This window comes from Narcine bancroftii, chromosome 3 (genome assembly GCF_036971445.1).
Source record: "Narcine bancroftii isolate sNarBan1 chromosome 3, sNarBan1.hap1, whole genome shotgun sequence".
NCBI lineage: Eukaryota > Metazoa > Chordata > Chondrichthyes > Torpediniformes > Narcinidae > Narcine > Narcine bancroftii.
In genome coordinates, this window is record NC_091471.1 from 322339880 (window position 1) to 322357012 (window position 17133).

Below are 17133 nucleotides of genomic sequence, written 5' to 3' on the forward strand. Positions count from 1 at the left end.
TGGCAATGTAGTGCCCTTGTTTAAAAAAAATAGGGAGAATCCTGGGAATTATAGACCGTCAGTGGTGTGCAAATTAATGAAGAGGATTCTTAGGATCTATGAGCATTTGGAGAAGTACAGTCAGTATGGATTTGTGAAGGGAAGGTTATACCTTGTCTAATTCAGTTTTTTGTGGAGGTTAAAAAAAAGAAATTGATAAGGATCGGTCAGTAGATGTGGGCAACATGGATTTTAGCTAGGCATTTGACAAGGTACCCCACAAGAGACTCATCTAGAAAGTCATGAGCTATGAGATAAGTGTCACCTTAAATATATAGATTTAAAAAAATGGCTTGTAAGAAAGCAGAGTAGTAGTGGACCTCCGCCTAGAGGACAATGACTAGCAGAGTGCCGCAGGGATCTGTCCCGGGAACCCTGCTCTTTGTGATTTTTATAAATGATCTGGATGATCATGGCTCAGGAAGTTTGCAGATGACACAAAGGTTGGAGGAGTTGTGGTTGGAACTGAAGGTTGTCAAAGGATATAGATAGCATGCAGAGTTGGGTAGAAAAATGGCAGATGGATTTCAATCCAGATAAGTGTGACATGATGCACTTCAGAAGGCTGAGTACAGGGATAATGGTCAGTTATTTAAGAGTGTGGATGAACAGAGGGACCTTGGGGTTCAAATCCATACCTCCCTCAAGGTCATCTCACAAGTTTATAAGATAGTTAAGATGCTAGGATTCATCAATAGGGGAAATGAATTCAAGAGTAGAGAGGTCATGTAATAACTACAAATCTTTGTTAAGACCATACATAGTATTGCATTCAGTTCCGTTCACTTCATTACAGGAAAGCTGTGAACGCCATGGAGAGAGAGCGGAGAAGATTTACCAGGATGTTGCCTGGATTTAAAGATGAGTCTTATGAGCAATGTTAGTAGAGCTGGGACTTTTCACTTTGGAGCATAATGTGTGGCTTCCTACCTTCCTCTAGCAATAAGTATCTTTTCACTTCAGTGTAAACGACGTAAAGCCCGTTTTAAACCCATGAATTCATGTCACCTAATACGTGTCTTGCAATTGGCCACAACTGTGGAGAGAGGAGTCAACCCTTGCTGGAATATCCAGTAATAATTCACTGGGAAATCTCTCAGATGTTCCTTCAGGTGAGATCATGCCAGTTAATTTTTGTCCACATTCCTGCAAAACCAGTCACAAAAAGCAGGCAATACAGCTCCAGGGATAGAGAATTTATAAAAACTGAAGTGGGGCGACTGCAAGGGGAGGGCATCATAGAACCCATTTACAGCCCTTGGAAGGCACAAGTGGTGGTGGTGGTGAAGAATGGGGAGAAGCAAGATTACAGTAAGACCATCAACAGGTTCATCTTATTAGAAGCCTACCCTCTTCCCCACATAGCCAATAATGTGAATGACCTCGCCCAGTTCAGGGTCTTCTCCACCATAGATCTCAAATCAGCGTACCACCAAATTCCGATTCACCCGGAAGACCAGCTTTACACAGCATTTGAGGCAAACGGCTGCCTCTAACACTTCCTGCGGGTCCCATTTGGCCTCCTGAATAGTGTTCCAAAGGGAGATGAATTGCATGGTGTATGACAACAAACTTAAAGCTACCGATCCTTATCTGGATGTCACCATCTGCAGCAGGATCAGAGGGGAACATGACGAGAACCTGCAGAGGTTCCTGACCACCTCTAAATCTCTCAACCTCACGTACAATCAGAAAATGAGTGTTCATCACCAAGCGATTGGTAATCCTGGGGTATGTGGTGGAGCATGTTAGCACATTCACCCCCTTCTGGAACAACTTCTGCCTCAAAACCCCAAGGCTTTAAAAAGGGCCTGGGGTTCTCGTATTATGTCCAGTAAATCCCTAATTATGCAGACAAGGCCCAACCCCTGGTGAAAACCACTACCTTTCCCCCTTCGGCAGAGGCCTGTAAGGCTATCGAGGGCATTAAGGGCAAGATTTCCAAGGCCGCAATGCACGCCATTAATGAATCTGTCCTTTTCCAAGTGGAGAGTGATGACTTCACTCTGGCTGCCACACTGAACCAAGCAGGCAGGCCAGTGGGATTTTTCTCCTGAACCCTCCAAGGCCCAAAACTCAAGACACACCGCCATTGAGAAGGTGGCACAGGCTATAGTGGAGGCAGTGCATCACTGGAGGCACTATTTGGCCGGCAGACCATTCACCATGCTGACGGACCAGAGAGCCATTACTTTTTGTCACTTTTATGTTTAACAATAAACACTGTGGAGTGGGGGGGGGGGGGGGGAGGAATCAAAAATGACAAGATCGTGAGGTGGAGAATTGAGCTTTCCAACTATAATTACAAGATCTTGTATAGGCCAGGGGAACCTGCACCATGGCACAAGTAGATTGCCTCCAAGCCCTCCACGATAGCGAACCAGTCCCGCGTGTAACGCCATGTGGTGGGGAAGCCATGGGAAGATGGCGCTGTGAGGGTTTTATCCCTGCCTCAAGTCTCCTGACCAGCACACGCCTGGGGCAGCGATTATGAAGTCACAATGCACGAGGTGACTGAGCTCATTTTGCCCTTAAAAGGCCACGCGCTGAATTTGAACAAAAAAACAATCATTAACGACTTTCTTGGCTGTGTCTACCACTACATGTCTTTCAATTAGTCCCATTTTGAAATGGTCTTTTCAGCCCTTTCATCTGGCGACGTTAATCTTTTCATAACTTTCTTAAAAATTCTTCCACTTCTTTATTCTTGAAAATTGGGATGCGGCCAAGAAAGTAATGGGCACACTGGAAGTGGCAATATGGGAGGAGGTGAGATCCACAGCCACTTCATGTCCACTTCCTTGTTTTAATTACAATGCTGAATTCATTGGCAACATTTTCTTTTCAGGGCAAACAAAGGAAATACTTGGCGTGTCTTGTATATGTGACAATACACTGAATCTTAAATGATTGTGAGGACATGAAGGTGATCACAGCAATCATGGGCTTTCTTAATTAAACATGAAATTAAGTATTAAAGCAGTTCTGATGAAAAGCTTCAGACCTGGTACACCAATATGCCTGAGTGTAAAGCCTTCCAAATGGTAGTGGACACAGCCCAGAACATCACTGGCAAAACCCTCCCCACTATCAAGAACATCTACAGGGAACGCTGCCTTGGAGCAGCAATCATCAAGGATCCACACCACCCCAGCATATGCTCTGTTATTGCTGCTACTTTAAAGAAAGAAGTATAGGTCAGAATCAGAACTTAACGTCGTGAACAAGTCATGAAATTTGGTGTTTTGTGGCAGCATCATAGTGCAAACAGACGTATTATAACCATCTTACAATATTTCTATATAAAATTAATAGTGCATGAAAGTAAGGCAGTGTCTTTGGTTCAATGATTATTCAGGAATCTGATTGCAGTGGGGAAGAAGCCGCACTTGTGCTGCTGAGTGCTCATCTTTAGGCTCCTGTACCTTTTCCCTTATGGTAGCAGAGTGAAGAGGGCATGGCCTGAGTGGTGGGGGTCTTTGAGGATAGAGGCTGTTTTTTAAAGTCACCACCTGATGTCAATGTCCTCAATGGAGTGAAGTCTGGTGCCAAGTTAACAACCTTCTGAATTTTATTCTTGTCCTGAGACAAGACACCTCCAGAGCAGACAGTGATGTAACCAGCCAGAAAGCTCTCCCTGGTATACCCGGAGAAGTTTACTCCTACAGCTAGTGGTAATTCTGCCTTGTCCGCAGGAAAAGGGATTTGAAATCTGTTCCTCTTCCCACAAATTCCAACACCACCTTTCTTAATGGTCGACTGTGTCTGGTGCTGTCAGGCTTCCTGTCTGCGGGCTCAGTGAAGTGGATCGTCCGCCCTCCGATGTGGGGACAAGCCGAGGAAACCATCAGAGCCTGGGCGACCGCTCCATCCCAGCATGCCACGTGGCACACACCAACTCCTCCAGCGTCCCGGCATGCCACCGGGTCGCGCGGGGCCGCTGTTCCTCCAGTATCCCGGCGTACTCCGACAGGCGAGCGATCATGGCGGCAACCCGTGAGGATGCGGGAGAGGAGCGGGAGAAGCAGGCAGTGGAGCTGGGCGCCACCCTGAGCCTGGAAAGTATCCTTTGTCCAAACGGGGCGCTGCTCAGGGCTCGCCGACGGCCTGGTAGGTGGGGCGGAGGGCAGGGGCCGTCGCCGGAGCCGCTGGGACCTGAAGGATTACGTGTCAGTCCGGCGCCGAAGCCGGGCAGGGGGGTGAGACTGGAGCGGGCCTCTGCATGTGGGAGGGGGACAGTCGGGCTCCATCGGGGCGGGTGCCCTGGTGTTTTCCCGTGGCAAGTAAAACACGAAAGGACACCGTGATTGAAGTAAAAGCGCAAAGGCTGGAGAAACTCATTTCGGGCTTCGTCACATTTATTTATCGTTCATACTGTTACAGATAGAGAATTTGGGTTAAAAAGGGTTTAAGTTAAAATGTGATGATTAGTCATAAAAGGGGGCTAACCACTAGAGGTTAGCTGGAAAATGTTACAACAGATTTAACTACAGAGAGACATGCAGGAGCCAAAGATTGATAAAGAGTGAAAAACAGAATTTGGTGTGAGCAGAGGTCATGAATGATCGTGGTGTGCGTGACTAACAGTAATCAGGATGATTCTGCAAAAACTAACCAATTAAAGCAGTGTAGTGGAGATGCTGAAGGACAAGCAAATTGTATAAAAAACAATGCACTGTATGTATCGGGGCTTGACTTGGCTAGAAGCCGGTTGAGTCCAACTCTGCAGACTTGTGAATAAAGCTTGTCGTGTCACCGATCTTAAAGAGACTCATTTGTGAGAATTTGTGTTTCTGACACATACCATGGTCGATAGCCTTTCTCCAGGACCACAGTTTGCACCAATAGTTTGAAATAGAAGCTCAATACGTTTAAAATATTAAGACTTGTACATTAACATTCCTTGGTACCCAATCCTCAAATGTTCTGGGAGTTCAGGAGTCTGATGGCTTGGTGGGTGGGGGTGGGGTGTGAACTCTTGTCCAATCTGGACGCAAGGGGGCCCGAGTGCTGCTGTATCTCCTACCAGAAGGGAGAATAGTTTACTTGAGGGGTGTGTGGAGTCCTTCACAATATTTATTGCTTTTTGCCTTCATCAAGGGATGTGAACATGTTGTCTGAACAAAAAGGGCGGGGGGGGGGGGGAAGAGAAAGGGGTTGTTGCAAGACAGGATGTGACAGGAAGAGAGGGAGGGGACAGCAGGGATAAAGAGGCTAGGTTAAGGGAGGGGGAAGAGAAGAGCAGGTTAGCAGTATCCGGAAAAGTCATTGTTGATGTCATCTGGCTGGAGAATAAGAATTGGTGATCCTCCAATTTGCTGTTGTTCTTGATGGGACAGTGCATAAGGCCATGGACAGACTAGAGTGTGTGAGTGTGACACAGAACTGAAATGGTGGGCTACGTGGTGATCTCTGTTACTGTTGTGGACAGAGCTCCCAATTCACATCCAGTTGTCTCTGAAGTTGAAGCCTTGTGCTAACCACTATTTTAACTAAACTACCCATACATTTCTATGTTTGAAGAGAAGCAAAAGTAAATGTAGGTCACATGGTGTAATAATGTGGAATAAAGAAGTGGCTGAGACACTAAATCAGTTTGTAGAAAACACTGAATATATCAGAAATGGGTCGAATGACAGGGACAGAGTTAAGAGAGTGCCAAAAAAATTGAAAAGATGAAAGCAGTCAAAAACCTTAAAGCTGATCTCAAATTCTAAATGCAACAATGGTGGATGTGTTGATAGTATTCTTTCAAATTTTTCTAGTTTTTGGTAAAGCCCCAGCATTTTTCAAAATAGGAAATACAGGTGGATAAGTGAACAGGGAAGTACAGTTTGCCTGAGTTGTCTGGAAGTAAATTATGGATAAACTACTTAAGAAATCATAAAGGATGTATTTGACTGCTAATGCCATGGTGGATTGGCAGCAGTATCCTCCCTGTGGGTCAGCTCATACTAACTTCTGCAACAGGGAAGTCAGAGAAGCTGGTGCTTTGCTGCCAGTACAGTAAAGTTATTTGTAAATCTTTTCTATTAACCAGTTCAATAAATATGTGCTATTTTTAAGTTGAGTCTCTTGAAGGATATTCAAAGGGCCATTTTGGCCCTCCAGGAATGAAGTCCACTGACCCCATTTACAGAAGCAGGATCCTCAACAATGATAGCTACTTATCCACTGTCTGCACATGAGTTATCTCCCTCTTTTCCATGACTGTTCCTGAGTCTGTTTAAATGACTCTTAAATGTTGCTATTATATCTGCTTTCACCACTTCTAAGATTCAAGTATTGTCATGTAATAAAAACATTGTCATATTACATGAAATTGCTTTTGTCTGCTGTCAGGCAGACAGATTTGCCATTGGCAGAAATTGCTTAAAGCGAGAGAGAAGCAAAAGAGAGCCCCACCTCCCAGAGTCATCGAGTATCCGTGGATTGGCCTCCAGCATCCTGCAACCTTTCCAGTCCAAACTATTGGCAACCCGAGCTGATACGATTAGGAACTCTTCAGCATCTCGGCACCCTCTTGCATCCCCATTCTGAAACCTGGCTCCCTTTCAGCCAGTTTTAAGACAGTCTTCAGTAGTTCGTAGCCTGGTGGAAGTCCCTTCACTGCAAACTCCAACAGCCTCACCTTCCTTCACCTGCAGAACCCCTCACTGGTCCTTTGCCGTGGTCACCATCCCTCTGCTTCTGCTTCTCGGGTTGGGGGGGTGGGTTCTTCCCGTTTTCTGGTGCCCTGCACCAGTCCTCCACTTCCTGGAGTCTGCAACCCCCTCCTGGCTGCTGCTGATCATAGGCACTGGGTACAAATCCCGCGGTTATGGGATTTTGAATGAAATAGTCCTTTAACTATTGGTTCAAAGCCTATAAGGATCTGACACTGTCAAGCTGGGCAGTTGGACCACGCAGGAACATTGTGTTTCCGCTCTCCTCAAGTCAGCACCGTTTCTATTACAGCAGCTCAGGAAGTGCTGCCATTTTTTTTTCCATTGGTAATATGATCCAGGTACCTACCACTCTTTTTTTTTTTAAAAAAAAACCCTGTCTGGTAAATCTCACCTTTAAATCCACACCATTTAATATTTGACATTTCCACCCTGAGAAAAAGACTGTCCTTTCTTGATTTCTCATTATTTTAAACCTCTTTCTGGTTCTCCCTTAGCATCTGATGCTCCAGAGAAAGCGATCTAATGTCTCCTTGTAGTTAATACCTTCTAATCCAGGCAACAGCATGGTGAATTCCTTCTGCACCCTGTTTAAAGCATCCATATACTTTTCCATAATACAAATGGGCCGGCTGGGTCTTTATTCCCTGGATTGTAGAAGGCTGAAGGGCAATCTAATGGAGTTAAAAAATCATGAGAGGTGTGTAGAAAGTCTATTTCCTATGGCAGACTATTCTTGAATTTTAGGCATAGATTTGAGGTGAGAGGATTCTGAGGGCAGCTTTTCACTTGGAAGGTAGTTTAAACTTGGACGAGCGGTTAGCGGAAATTATAGAAGCGGTACATTTATAACGTATGGATAAGAAGTGCTTAGAAGGATATGACCAAATGAAGGTAAATGGGCCTGATCCAGTATGCCAATTTGGTCAGCATATTCTGTACTGAATGACTCCAAAGACTAGTTTCCTGTTGTATCCCAAAAATGTATCATTTAAACTGAATTATCCCTTGTGTGCAGTGGTGGGACAATCTGGGATGATGAAAAAAATAATAGGATTAGAGCAGCATTCTTGCTGGTTGGTGTGGTCTCGGTTGGCCCAAGGGCCTTTCTCCATGCTATGTAATTCCAAGGTAAATTTTTTAAAAATTTTGTTGTATTGAATTTTTTATATATTCAAAACAGTCTAAGAACAAGAAAAATATGCCGTAAACACCTTAAAATATAAGGTGTTTTATGAGGACTTGTCCCCTATATTTATGGAGGTGCTTCAGCAAATAACATGAACAATCATTACCAGAATCCTGTTCAAGTGCGATAATTATGTAATTCCAAAGAAAGATAGGGATCCGTTGAATGTGGCTTCATATCAGCTAATTTCTTTATTAAATGTGGATTATAAAATAATGGCTAAAGTATTGGCAAATAGACGATAAATATTTGCCCCAGATAGTACATGTTGATCAAGCAGGTTTTATTAAGAATAGGTATGCTTCTGATAATATTCTTAGATTGATAATGTTGATCAATGCTTTGAGGCAGCAACCCAACCAACCAATGGTTGTTGCGTTTGATGTGGAAAAAATGTTTGATCGTGTTGAGTGGAAGTTTTTATTTAAGGTGTTGGAGAAATTTAATTTTGGACCTTTTTTTATTGGTTGGGTTAAGGCACACATGTCAAACTCTGGCCCGCGGGCCAAATTTGGCCCGCGATATAATTATATTTGGCCCGCAAGATCATATCAAAAATGTATTAGAGGTGGCCCGCTGGCCGCCGCGCCAGTATAGCGCATGCACAGTAACCGCTGTGTCCCAGGGTGAGAGAGAGAGAGAGAGAGAGAGAGAGAAAAATCCTGGTCCTTGAAAAGTAGTGGTGGGTGGTTTTATAAACACACTGTCATGTCCCCCCGCCCACCCCCCCCACCGCAGCGCGGCCTGGCCAGTGTCAGGGGAAGACAAGGCCGCTTCCCAGCGCCCGAATCCCCAGTGGCACAGCGTTTCTTGGAGCTGCAGATGGAGTCAGGACGCCGGAGGGAAGATTGGGTCTCCCCACCTGGCAATGGGTGCGCCGGCCGCCCTGCACCTTCCCACCGAACCAGCGGCAGGTACCCGGAGTACACGTGGAGAGCGAGGCTGGTCGGGCAGGTAGGATGGAACCCCCTGCCAATCTCGGGAGTGGCGTGGGCTGGATCGGGATTAGCCGCGCTCACCTGCTCCTCCACCGCTGACCGGGATCCCAGCGCGGTCCTGAGCGCGGAGACTGTCCTGGAAAGGTCCTGGGACACAGGCACGGAAAGAAAAGGGGGTCCGGGAGAAACTCAGCAGGTCAAAGGGGGGTACGAGAGAAACTCAGCAGGTCAAGGGGGAGGAGTCCGGGAGAAACTCAGCAGGTCAAGGGGGGTCCGGGAGAAACTCAGCAGGTCAAGGGAGGTCCGGGAGAAACTCAGCAGGTCAAGGGGGGTCCGGGAGAAACTCAGCAGGTCAAGGGGGATCCGGGAGAAACTCAGCAGGTCAAGGGGGATCCGGGAGAAACTCAGCAGGTCAAGGGGAGTCCGGCAGAAACTCAGCAGGTCAAGGGGGGTCCGGGAGAAACTCAGCAGGTCAAGGGGGGTCCGGGAGAAACTCAGCAGGTCAAGAGGGGTTCGGCAGAAACTCAAGGGGGGCCTGACCTCGCCAGGACCATTGCCCACTCCCCCTCCCTGCCGCACGCCGACCCGCGACTCACGGTGACGGGGCCGCTGATCCGCCGAAATGCCGCCCTGCAGCGAGAGCCGATGCCCCCGCACTGTCGTTGTCCAACCCGATCGCCCGCAAACCCCGCCCTCCCGCACACAGGCCTGAGTAAGGATTATGAACTTTAATCTCAGGATAAAACGATCTTCCAATAGTTTCATGTCACAGTGATAAATATATTCCTGGTTAAAAATGGTCCTGCACCTGGATACAAGCTCATTAGGCATAAAACTTGAAAAGTGTGTAAATCAAAGGATATCTGTACCAATGGAAAAAGGGCATGGCAAATAACCCATTTGATTGTTTCAGGAATCATGTTATTCTCCCACTTTCTCAATAGCCCTCAGATTTTACTATTCGACAGCACATTAGCAACATTTGACAAATCCTCTATAGAGAAATATTATTTATTGAATATTTTATTTCTCATTTGTTAATGCTTCTGGAAAGAGTTTATCCAAAACTATTATTAAGCATTTATTTTAATAAGAAAAAGTTTAACATTACATATGTTGAAAGAAGAGAAAACATGCAGATGTTGTTGAAAATTTTCAATAAATATTTAGTTCGGCCCTCGACTTAGTCCAAGTTTTTAATTCTGGCCCTCCGTGAATTTGAGTTTGACACCCCTGGGTTAAGGCATTATATAAAAATCCTGTTGCTAGAGTGGTGACGAATCAACACATCAAGGTTGTCTATTGTCACCAGCCTTGTGTGCATTGGTCATTGAACCATTAGCTCAAGCAATTAGACAAAATGATAATATTAAAGGGATAAAAATTGCAGATGATGAATATAAGATTAATTTATTTGCTGATGATGTATTGATTTATTTGACACATCCAGAACAATCTTTGAAACATTTACAAAAATGCTTGGAGCAATTTGGTGTGTTATCTGGTTATAAAGTAAATTGGGATAAAAGTGAAATATTATCAATTATGATGAGTATAAACAGATTATGAAATTCTGAGGGTCTGATAAAATTAAGTATTTATGAGTAATTGTGGATGCAAATGATCAATCTTTATATAAATTAAATTATGTACTGTTATTGAAAAAGATTAAGATGGATTTGATGAAGTGGAAAGATCTTCCATTAACATTGATAAGTCGAGTAAATTGTATTAAGATGAATATTTTTCCACGTATTCAATATTTATGTCAGTCAATTCCATGTTCACTCCCAAAAGTGTTTTTTCAAGATTTGAATACAGCGGTGAGGAAATTTTTATGGAAGGGAAAGATACCGACCGAGAGAAGCGTTACAGGAATTGACGTGGAAATATGCTTTAGAAGGACTTCAATTATGTCATTTTCAAAATTATTATGAAGCTGCACAATTAAAGTTTGTTAATAGAATGATGGATATTATGCAACCCCCCAGTTGGAATTAGCTTGTATTTCTGAATTTCAGGTTCATTAGTTTATATTGAAGTGGAATCCCTATTTGTTACAGGGATGTAATATGCCAGTATTAAAACATTTATTAGGGGTTTGGAATAAAAGGAATTTTGTTGTAGGTACAAGGTACAATTCAAACTCCATTGTATCAAAATAAGATTATTCCTTTTTCAATGAATAAGAGGTATTTAAAGGTATGGCATTCTGACGGTATAAAAGTAATTCAGGATTGTTTTGAAGAAGGACAGTTTCTTTTAATCGACTTAGAGAAAAATTTGGAATTCCATTTAATTCTTTGTTTGTGTACTATCAAGTTTGAGCTTTGATAAGAGATAATTACGGAAAGGAAATGAAATTACCTGAATTAACAAAGTTTGTGTTTTTGATTTCTCATGAATTAAAAAAGGGTTTTATTTCTGATATGTATGTGTTGTTACAAGATGGTATGGATAAACTGAATTTGAAGAAATCTAGAAATAAATGGGAAAGTGATTTATGATATACCTCAGGAGGACTGTGAGATTGTGTGTCATGAAGGGGTCACTAAATTGCTTAATGTAAGATATAATTTGGTTAATTATAATTTTTTTACATCAGTTGTATTTGACTCCTAAGAAATTGAAGAAATATGGATTTAGTAATTCGGATTTATGTTTTAGATGTGGATTACATACTGGAACATTTTTACATGCAGTCTGGTTTTATGCTAAAGTTCAGCCAAAATTAAGAGTATTTAAAAAAAATTATGATTAAATTACCAAATTACCGTTATACTGTTTCATTGACTGGTTTGGGGTAGGATAAGTTTCAGATAGCTTTTGTCCCTTTAGCAATGGCAGTGGCACGGAAATGTGTTGCGATTACTTGGAAAGCTAATGTAAAAGTTAATATGGCATAATGAATTGAGATCATTTAGATGGAAAAAATAACATATCATTTGCATGTTAATTATACTTTCTTTGTTCAGATGTATCACCTTATTTGGAATGTATGGGTTTAGAAATATCTTAAAATATTGTATTGTTTAAGTTTTTAAGTTTGTAACTATTTGAGATGGTTTTTTTTTTAGCTCTCCTTGCGGGGCTGGCTGAGGGAGGGGGTGGGTGTGCTTTTTTTTTAGTGTTTAGTTTACTTTGTTTTTGTTTTTATGTATTATTTTTATGAAATTTGAAAATCTTAAAGTTTTTAAAAATATGTACAGATACAGAGTAATTACAATGTATCCTAGAATAAAAATGAATGTAAACAAACAGACAGAATTCTCTTGTTCCTGCAGAAAAAAAAGTTACTAACTAATCCTAAATATACTTTTTTAAAAAAAAAGAGAAAAAGTTGCTGGGATGCCCTAAACCACTAAAAGGGTAAGTAACAGTAAGAGCATGTTGATGAAATGCCTTGAATGTAAATAAGTAAGTTCTGGAAGAGATTATAAAAGTTTCATATGTTACATACAAAATAAACCACTATTATTCATTAAATATTAAAATATTCCATAAAAAGGTGCCACATTTTATCAAACTTAACCAGTTTTCAAAACATTATGTTTAATCTTCTCAAGGTTCAAGCATGATAAGGTTTGGTCATCCATTGAGTATAACTGGGAGGGATAGAGTCCCTCAATCTTAGTAAAATACATCTTCTAGCCATGATACATTTGGTACAAGTTTAAATTTAAAGTCAAACAAGAAATACTGGAGCAACACACAAAATACTGGAGCAACTCAGAGGGTTAGGCAGCATCCTTGGGAAACATTTGATGTTTCAGACTGAAAACCCTTCATCAGGAAAGAAAGGGCAGGACCAGAATAAAAAGGATAGGGGGAGGAGCATGTGCCAGCAGGTGATAGGTGAATACAGGTCCAGTTTTGAATTTCAAAGGCTTGGCAGTGATGGGAGTGAGGCCAGGCTTGTTGAACTGATTGCAATATTTACCAAGATTTTATGAAATGAGAGAGAGGGAGAAAAAAAATACATAAATGGAGATTTTAACAGCTGAAGGTCTGAGCTAGTGCTGAGCATTAGACCAAAAGGCACACCTGGCAGATAAGGCTCTTTGCAAAGAAAGAGAAACTGAGTGAATATGAATATAACCTCTGCAAACCAATTCTGATACAAGCAGAAAGCAACTTGCTTAACTTAAGAATAGTTGAAGAGCAACAGGGGTAAACCAGGAAATTGTAGGTCAGTACAGGTAGTCCCCAAACTTACGACTGTAATTGGGTCATATCTCGAAATGGATGCGTCAGAATTGTGCCCGCGGGCATGGATTACTGAAGTCTTAAAGCAAACTTTTTAATTTAAAATCTTTTTCATCGTACATTTGAAGATAACAACTTGTAGCTTCCTGAATTTGTCAATCAACCTTGCCAAATCTTTCCACATTCTGGTCTCTATTTACCTTGTTAGCTGGCGTTCCAGGGTCCTGGGGCTAGGTGTGCCCATCTTGATTTCTGTGCGCATGTGCAAGCCTTCGATGGGTTCGTGTATTGGAGTGCCGTTGGTGCATACAGGAGAATTAAGCACACTGATGATATTGAATTTGTGTCCTCGACTCTCGCGCATTTGCGCAGGAATCAAGATGGCTCAGCCCCGGGATCCTGGAACACTGAATAACAAGGTAAGTATGCACATTTTGGCTCTTGCATGCCCTGTATCCCTGTTATAGTTTGTGAAATACAACATAAACCCCTTAAATTTTACTTTTTTAAAAAAATTCGGTCATATGTGCAGATGGTCATAAGTCACATAGGTCATAACTCTGGACTACCTGCACACAAAAGTCCTGGAGAAATGTAATTGAGCCTAAAATATTGACTGTCTTTTACTTCCGATGTGCTGAGTTTCTCCAGTACTTTTGTGTATTACACCAGACCCTGCAAACTGCAGATTTTTCTTGTTTGCCTCAACTATGGGCCAGTAAGTTTAATATGAACAAGTATATGCAAGCGGAAAATGCATGGTAAATGGAATCATTGATGGATAGAGGGATCCTGGGGTTCAAATCCAAGGCTTCTTGAAATTTGCGACACAATTGGATAAGGTGGTTTGCCAACATCGGTGACGGCATTGAGTATAAAGTTGGGAATTCATGCTGTAGCTACATAAAACTTTGGCTACTCTATTGTTGAAACAATTGATCCCAGTCTAAAGGTTCTAACTCACAATGACATGAATGAGTATTTCTCATCCTGCAGCGTTTGGTGAAGTCGTGATTTGGATGTGTCAGGAGCTCAAAGGCAGTGTTCAGTACTAGATCCAAGCACACATTTCCAGCTATATTGAGATCCCAGTGTATTGATTTCTCCTTCAGACATGTGCACCTTTGAACTCTGCAAAGGGCATTGTAGGCTTTAAGCAGGAACTTCCTTGGCATATACTTATCATCCTGCTTTCCTTAATGCTTGATTACTAGTCTTGCAGACCATCAAGGACTCACAGCAACAACATGGTCTACGACATGAAGACTATCAGAGATACAGGTCAGTAGATATTGTTGATCATGGGTGGGATTGTGCAGGGATGTTGACTGCCCCTGGTGAGCTTGTGCACGTTATCAGAGTAAGTGCAATGTGATGTTATTTAATTGCTCAAATAATTCACATGTATCCATGGTCACCCTTCCAGTGTGTTCTGTGCCCTTCTCTGCATCTCGCGGATGAAATTTATTTAATATCTGTTGTCCGATTACTTGTTTGTTGAAAAGCTTGCCTACTGACACATTTGTTTCTCTTTAGTTAGTCTTTCCATTCTGGACTGAGGTGCAAGTTTATTCATCCAATTGCTCAGCAGCATTGCCATATTCTTTAACAGCACAGCAGATTTTAATAGTGCGAGGTGAACATTTTAGGCTAATTTCAGGACTGTTGAACAGCATTCACATTTAAAACTAATTGCACCACTATTGTACCTTTTCACATTAAGTTGATGAGTGGGTCACAAATGAGAACTGTATTGAGGAGCATCTTTGGCTTCTGCATTGAATAATGGAAAGCTAGAGCTATCATGGATTGGAATTTAATCCATGAAAGATATTGGAATTCTGGACATTGGAACATTTCCTTAATCATCTAGGAGTCACATAATCTTTCTCAGTGAGATTATTAATTGACATACTGTTCTGTCTCCTTGGGCTTCCATCTGTTTCCTTGGTTGTTGGAAGGTGGATAAACTAGGATTTAGAACAGTGGTTCTCAACCTTTGTTTCCACTCACATACCACTTACTAATCACGGAGCACCGTTGACATAGGGAATACTGAAAGTGGTATGTGAGTGGAGAGACAAAAGTTGAGAACCACTGATTTAGAATATAAAAATTTAGAAATTAGGGATCTTCTATGGAAAGAAAAGCCATCAATGCATTTGCTATTATTTCACAATTTCAGCACTTGTACAGTTTTTTTATCTTTGAAACATATTCATTAATCTGAGATAGAACTTGAGAGTGCTCTGTGTATATTTCTCTATTGAAATCTCTAGAACGAGGGGCATAATTTTATGATAAAGGGTACCCATTTTTGGCCATGAGCAGTTTCCTCGGTCAGAGGGTTGGGAATTCTAAATTCTCTGTTCTACTTGCTGTCATAAAATATAATCATAGCCCAGATATATTTTTGCATATCAAGGGAATGTGTGTATTTGAATCAAACCGAAAACTAGTTGACAGTGCTTTATGAAAGTATAACTTTCATGATTTTGTACTTTTAAAGATCCATTTAAAATCTCTTCCCTCTTTCTGCCCTTAAACACTATTAATAATGTGGTTCACATTTTGGTAATTAAAGTTCTCCTTGTAACTACGCAACAGTTTTTGCATTTCTGTGCAATTTTCCTACATGTTTGCTTGTGTATCTTTCTCACTCGTAGAATACACCTGTTCAGCTCTAACCAGATTAAGTGCTGTTCTGTCATTCTGTGCTGTTCTGTCTTTCATCCTCAAATATTCTCTCCAATCAATGTTGCTTCTTCTCTCTTCCCTGTCCATCCTGAGTATTTTGTATCAGGAATATTTAATTTCCAGCCGTGCCCATTTTTGAGCCAAATTGCATTGTTGCCACGTCGTTTGTGCAGCTATTTGTGCCTGTACTTTAGTAACCTTGTATATACTACAATCTTGAATGTAAGCCATTCTTGTTTATTTTAATTTCTATTTCCCAGCCTCAAAAAATGCTGATCTAATCTAGTGTGAGCTGTCTTCCCTATTTAGTTTTGCATTTAATTTTATTTTGGCACTTTTTCTTACCTGATGGTATTTGATGGTGCGTTATTGTGCTTGTATCCTTGTATGCTTCTTCATGATTGAATGGAATAATTATTAGCTTTGCTGTTTTTTCTGATGTTTTTTCCTTTGACTTCCTAAATAACCCTCTATTTTCTGATTGTATCCTTCATCCCTAACATCACTCACACCGCTAAACCAAGACCCAACCCTCCCTGCTACCCCCAACAGCTCAAGAAAAATCCTTGCAAGGATATTGGTCATGTTTCTGTTGAGATTCACTTGTCTGGCTTCTAGAAGTCCCATCTCTGGATGCAGTCCCAATTCCTCTGAAATCTGAAGCCTTTGTTTCTTTCCCAAATCTCTTGTTCATCAACCTTGTTTTCTTATTTCTGTACTCAGTAATGCCTCAGATAAAGGGGATCTTTCTTCTATCAATGTGCCAGACTTCAGGAGAATTGCCAGGAAATAGGCATTATTGTGTGATACAAATGCAATGGGACAATCTCTTCCTTTGTATGATGCATTGTTGAGTTCAGGTGCTCTTTCCCCTTTGTCCTCTGCAGCAAGTGGCTGCAGCTCTGTACTTCTGTTGAATCCTTTTGAAGTGAACTAGAACTGGCTGTAGTATCACTAACATTCTCTTTGATTTATATCAGGAGTTACTGTTCACGCAGAATACGCCGTCTCAGGAAAGCTCTTGGGTTTAAAATGGGAAACCGTCACAAATTCACAGGCAAGAAGGTCACAGTGGAGATTCTGTCTGATAGTAGGTAAGTTAATAGAAAATGGTGCTAGTTCCATGTGTTTTCACAATGTAGACATTGCTCACACAATAAGGAATTGAGGTCTCTCATGAGTCCATACCTACCAAATACCCATTTATTTATACAAGTCTTGCATTAACCTCATATTCTCTGATCATGCCCTTCATCTTCACTCCAAGATTCAGCCACTCTACACACTACAGTGGCCAATTAACCTACCAGTCCATGTCTTTGGAATGTGGCAAGAATCGGTGCCTTGGAGAAACCCATGCAGTCACTAGAATATGCCTATGTAGGTAAAGATCCATGGC

The 17133-nt window shown here is 41.8% G+C and overlaps 1 protein-coding gene and 1 long non-coding RNA gene across 2 annotated transcripts in view; one reads left to right on the plus strand and one right to left on the minus strand.

Annotated features, from left to right (window-relative positions):
* Positions 1-4221, minus strand: part of LOC138759095 (uncharacterized) — a 51690-nt gene extending 47469 nt beyond the window's left edge. The window contains exon 1 of the long non-coding RNA XR_011354636.1: positions 3783-4221. This is a non-coding gene — a long non-coding RNA (uncharacterized lncRNA). The remainder of the gene's footprint in view (positions 1-3782) is intronic.
* Positions 3940-17133, plus strand: part of srp68 (signal recognition particle 68) — a 104641-nt gene continuing 91447 nt past the window's right edge. The window contains exons 1-3 of the mRNA XM_069928995.1: positions 3940-4101; positions 14252-14318; positions 16715-16828. Of these exons, the coding sequence (XP_069785096.1) occupies positions 4023-4101; positions 14252-14318; positions 16715-16828 (260 nt within the window). The 5' untranslated portion in view covers positions 3940-4022. The remainder of the gene's footprint in view (positions 4102-14251; positions 14319-16714; positions 16829-17133) is intronic.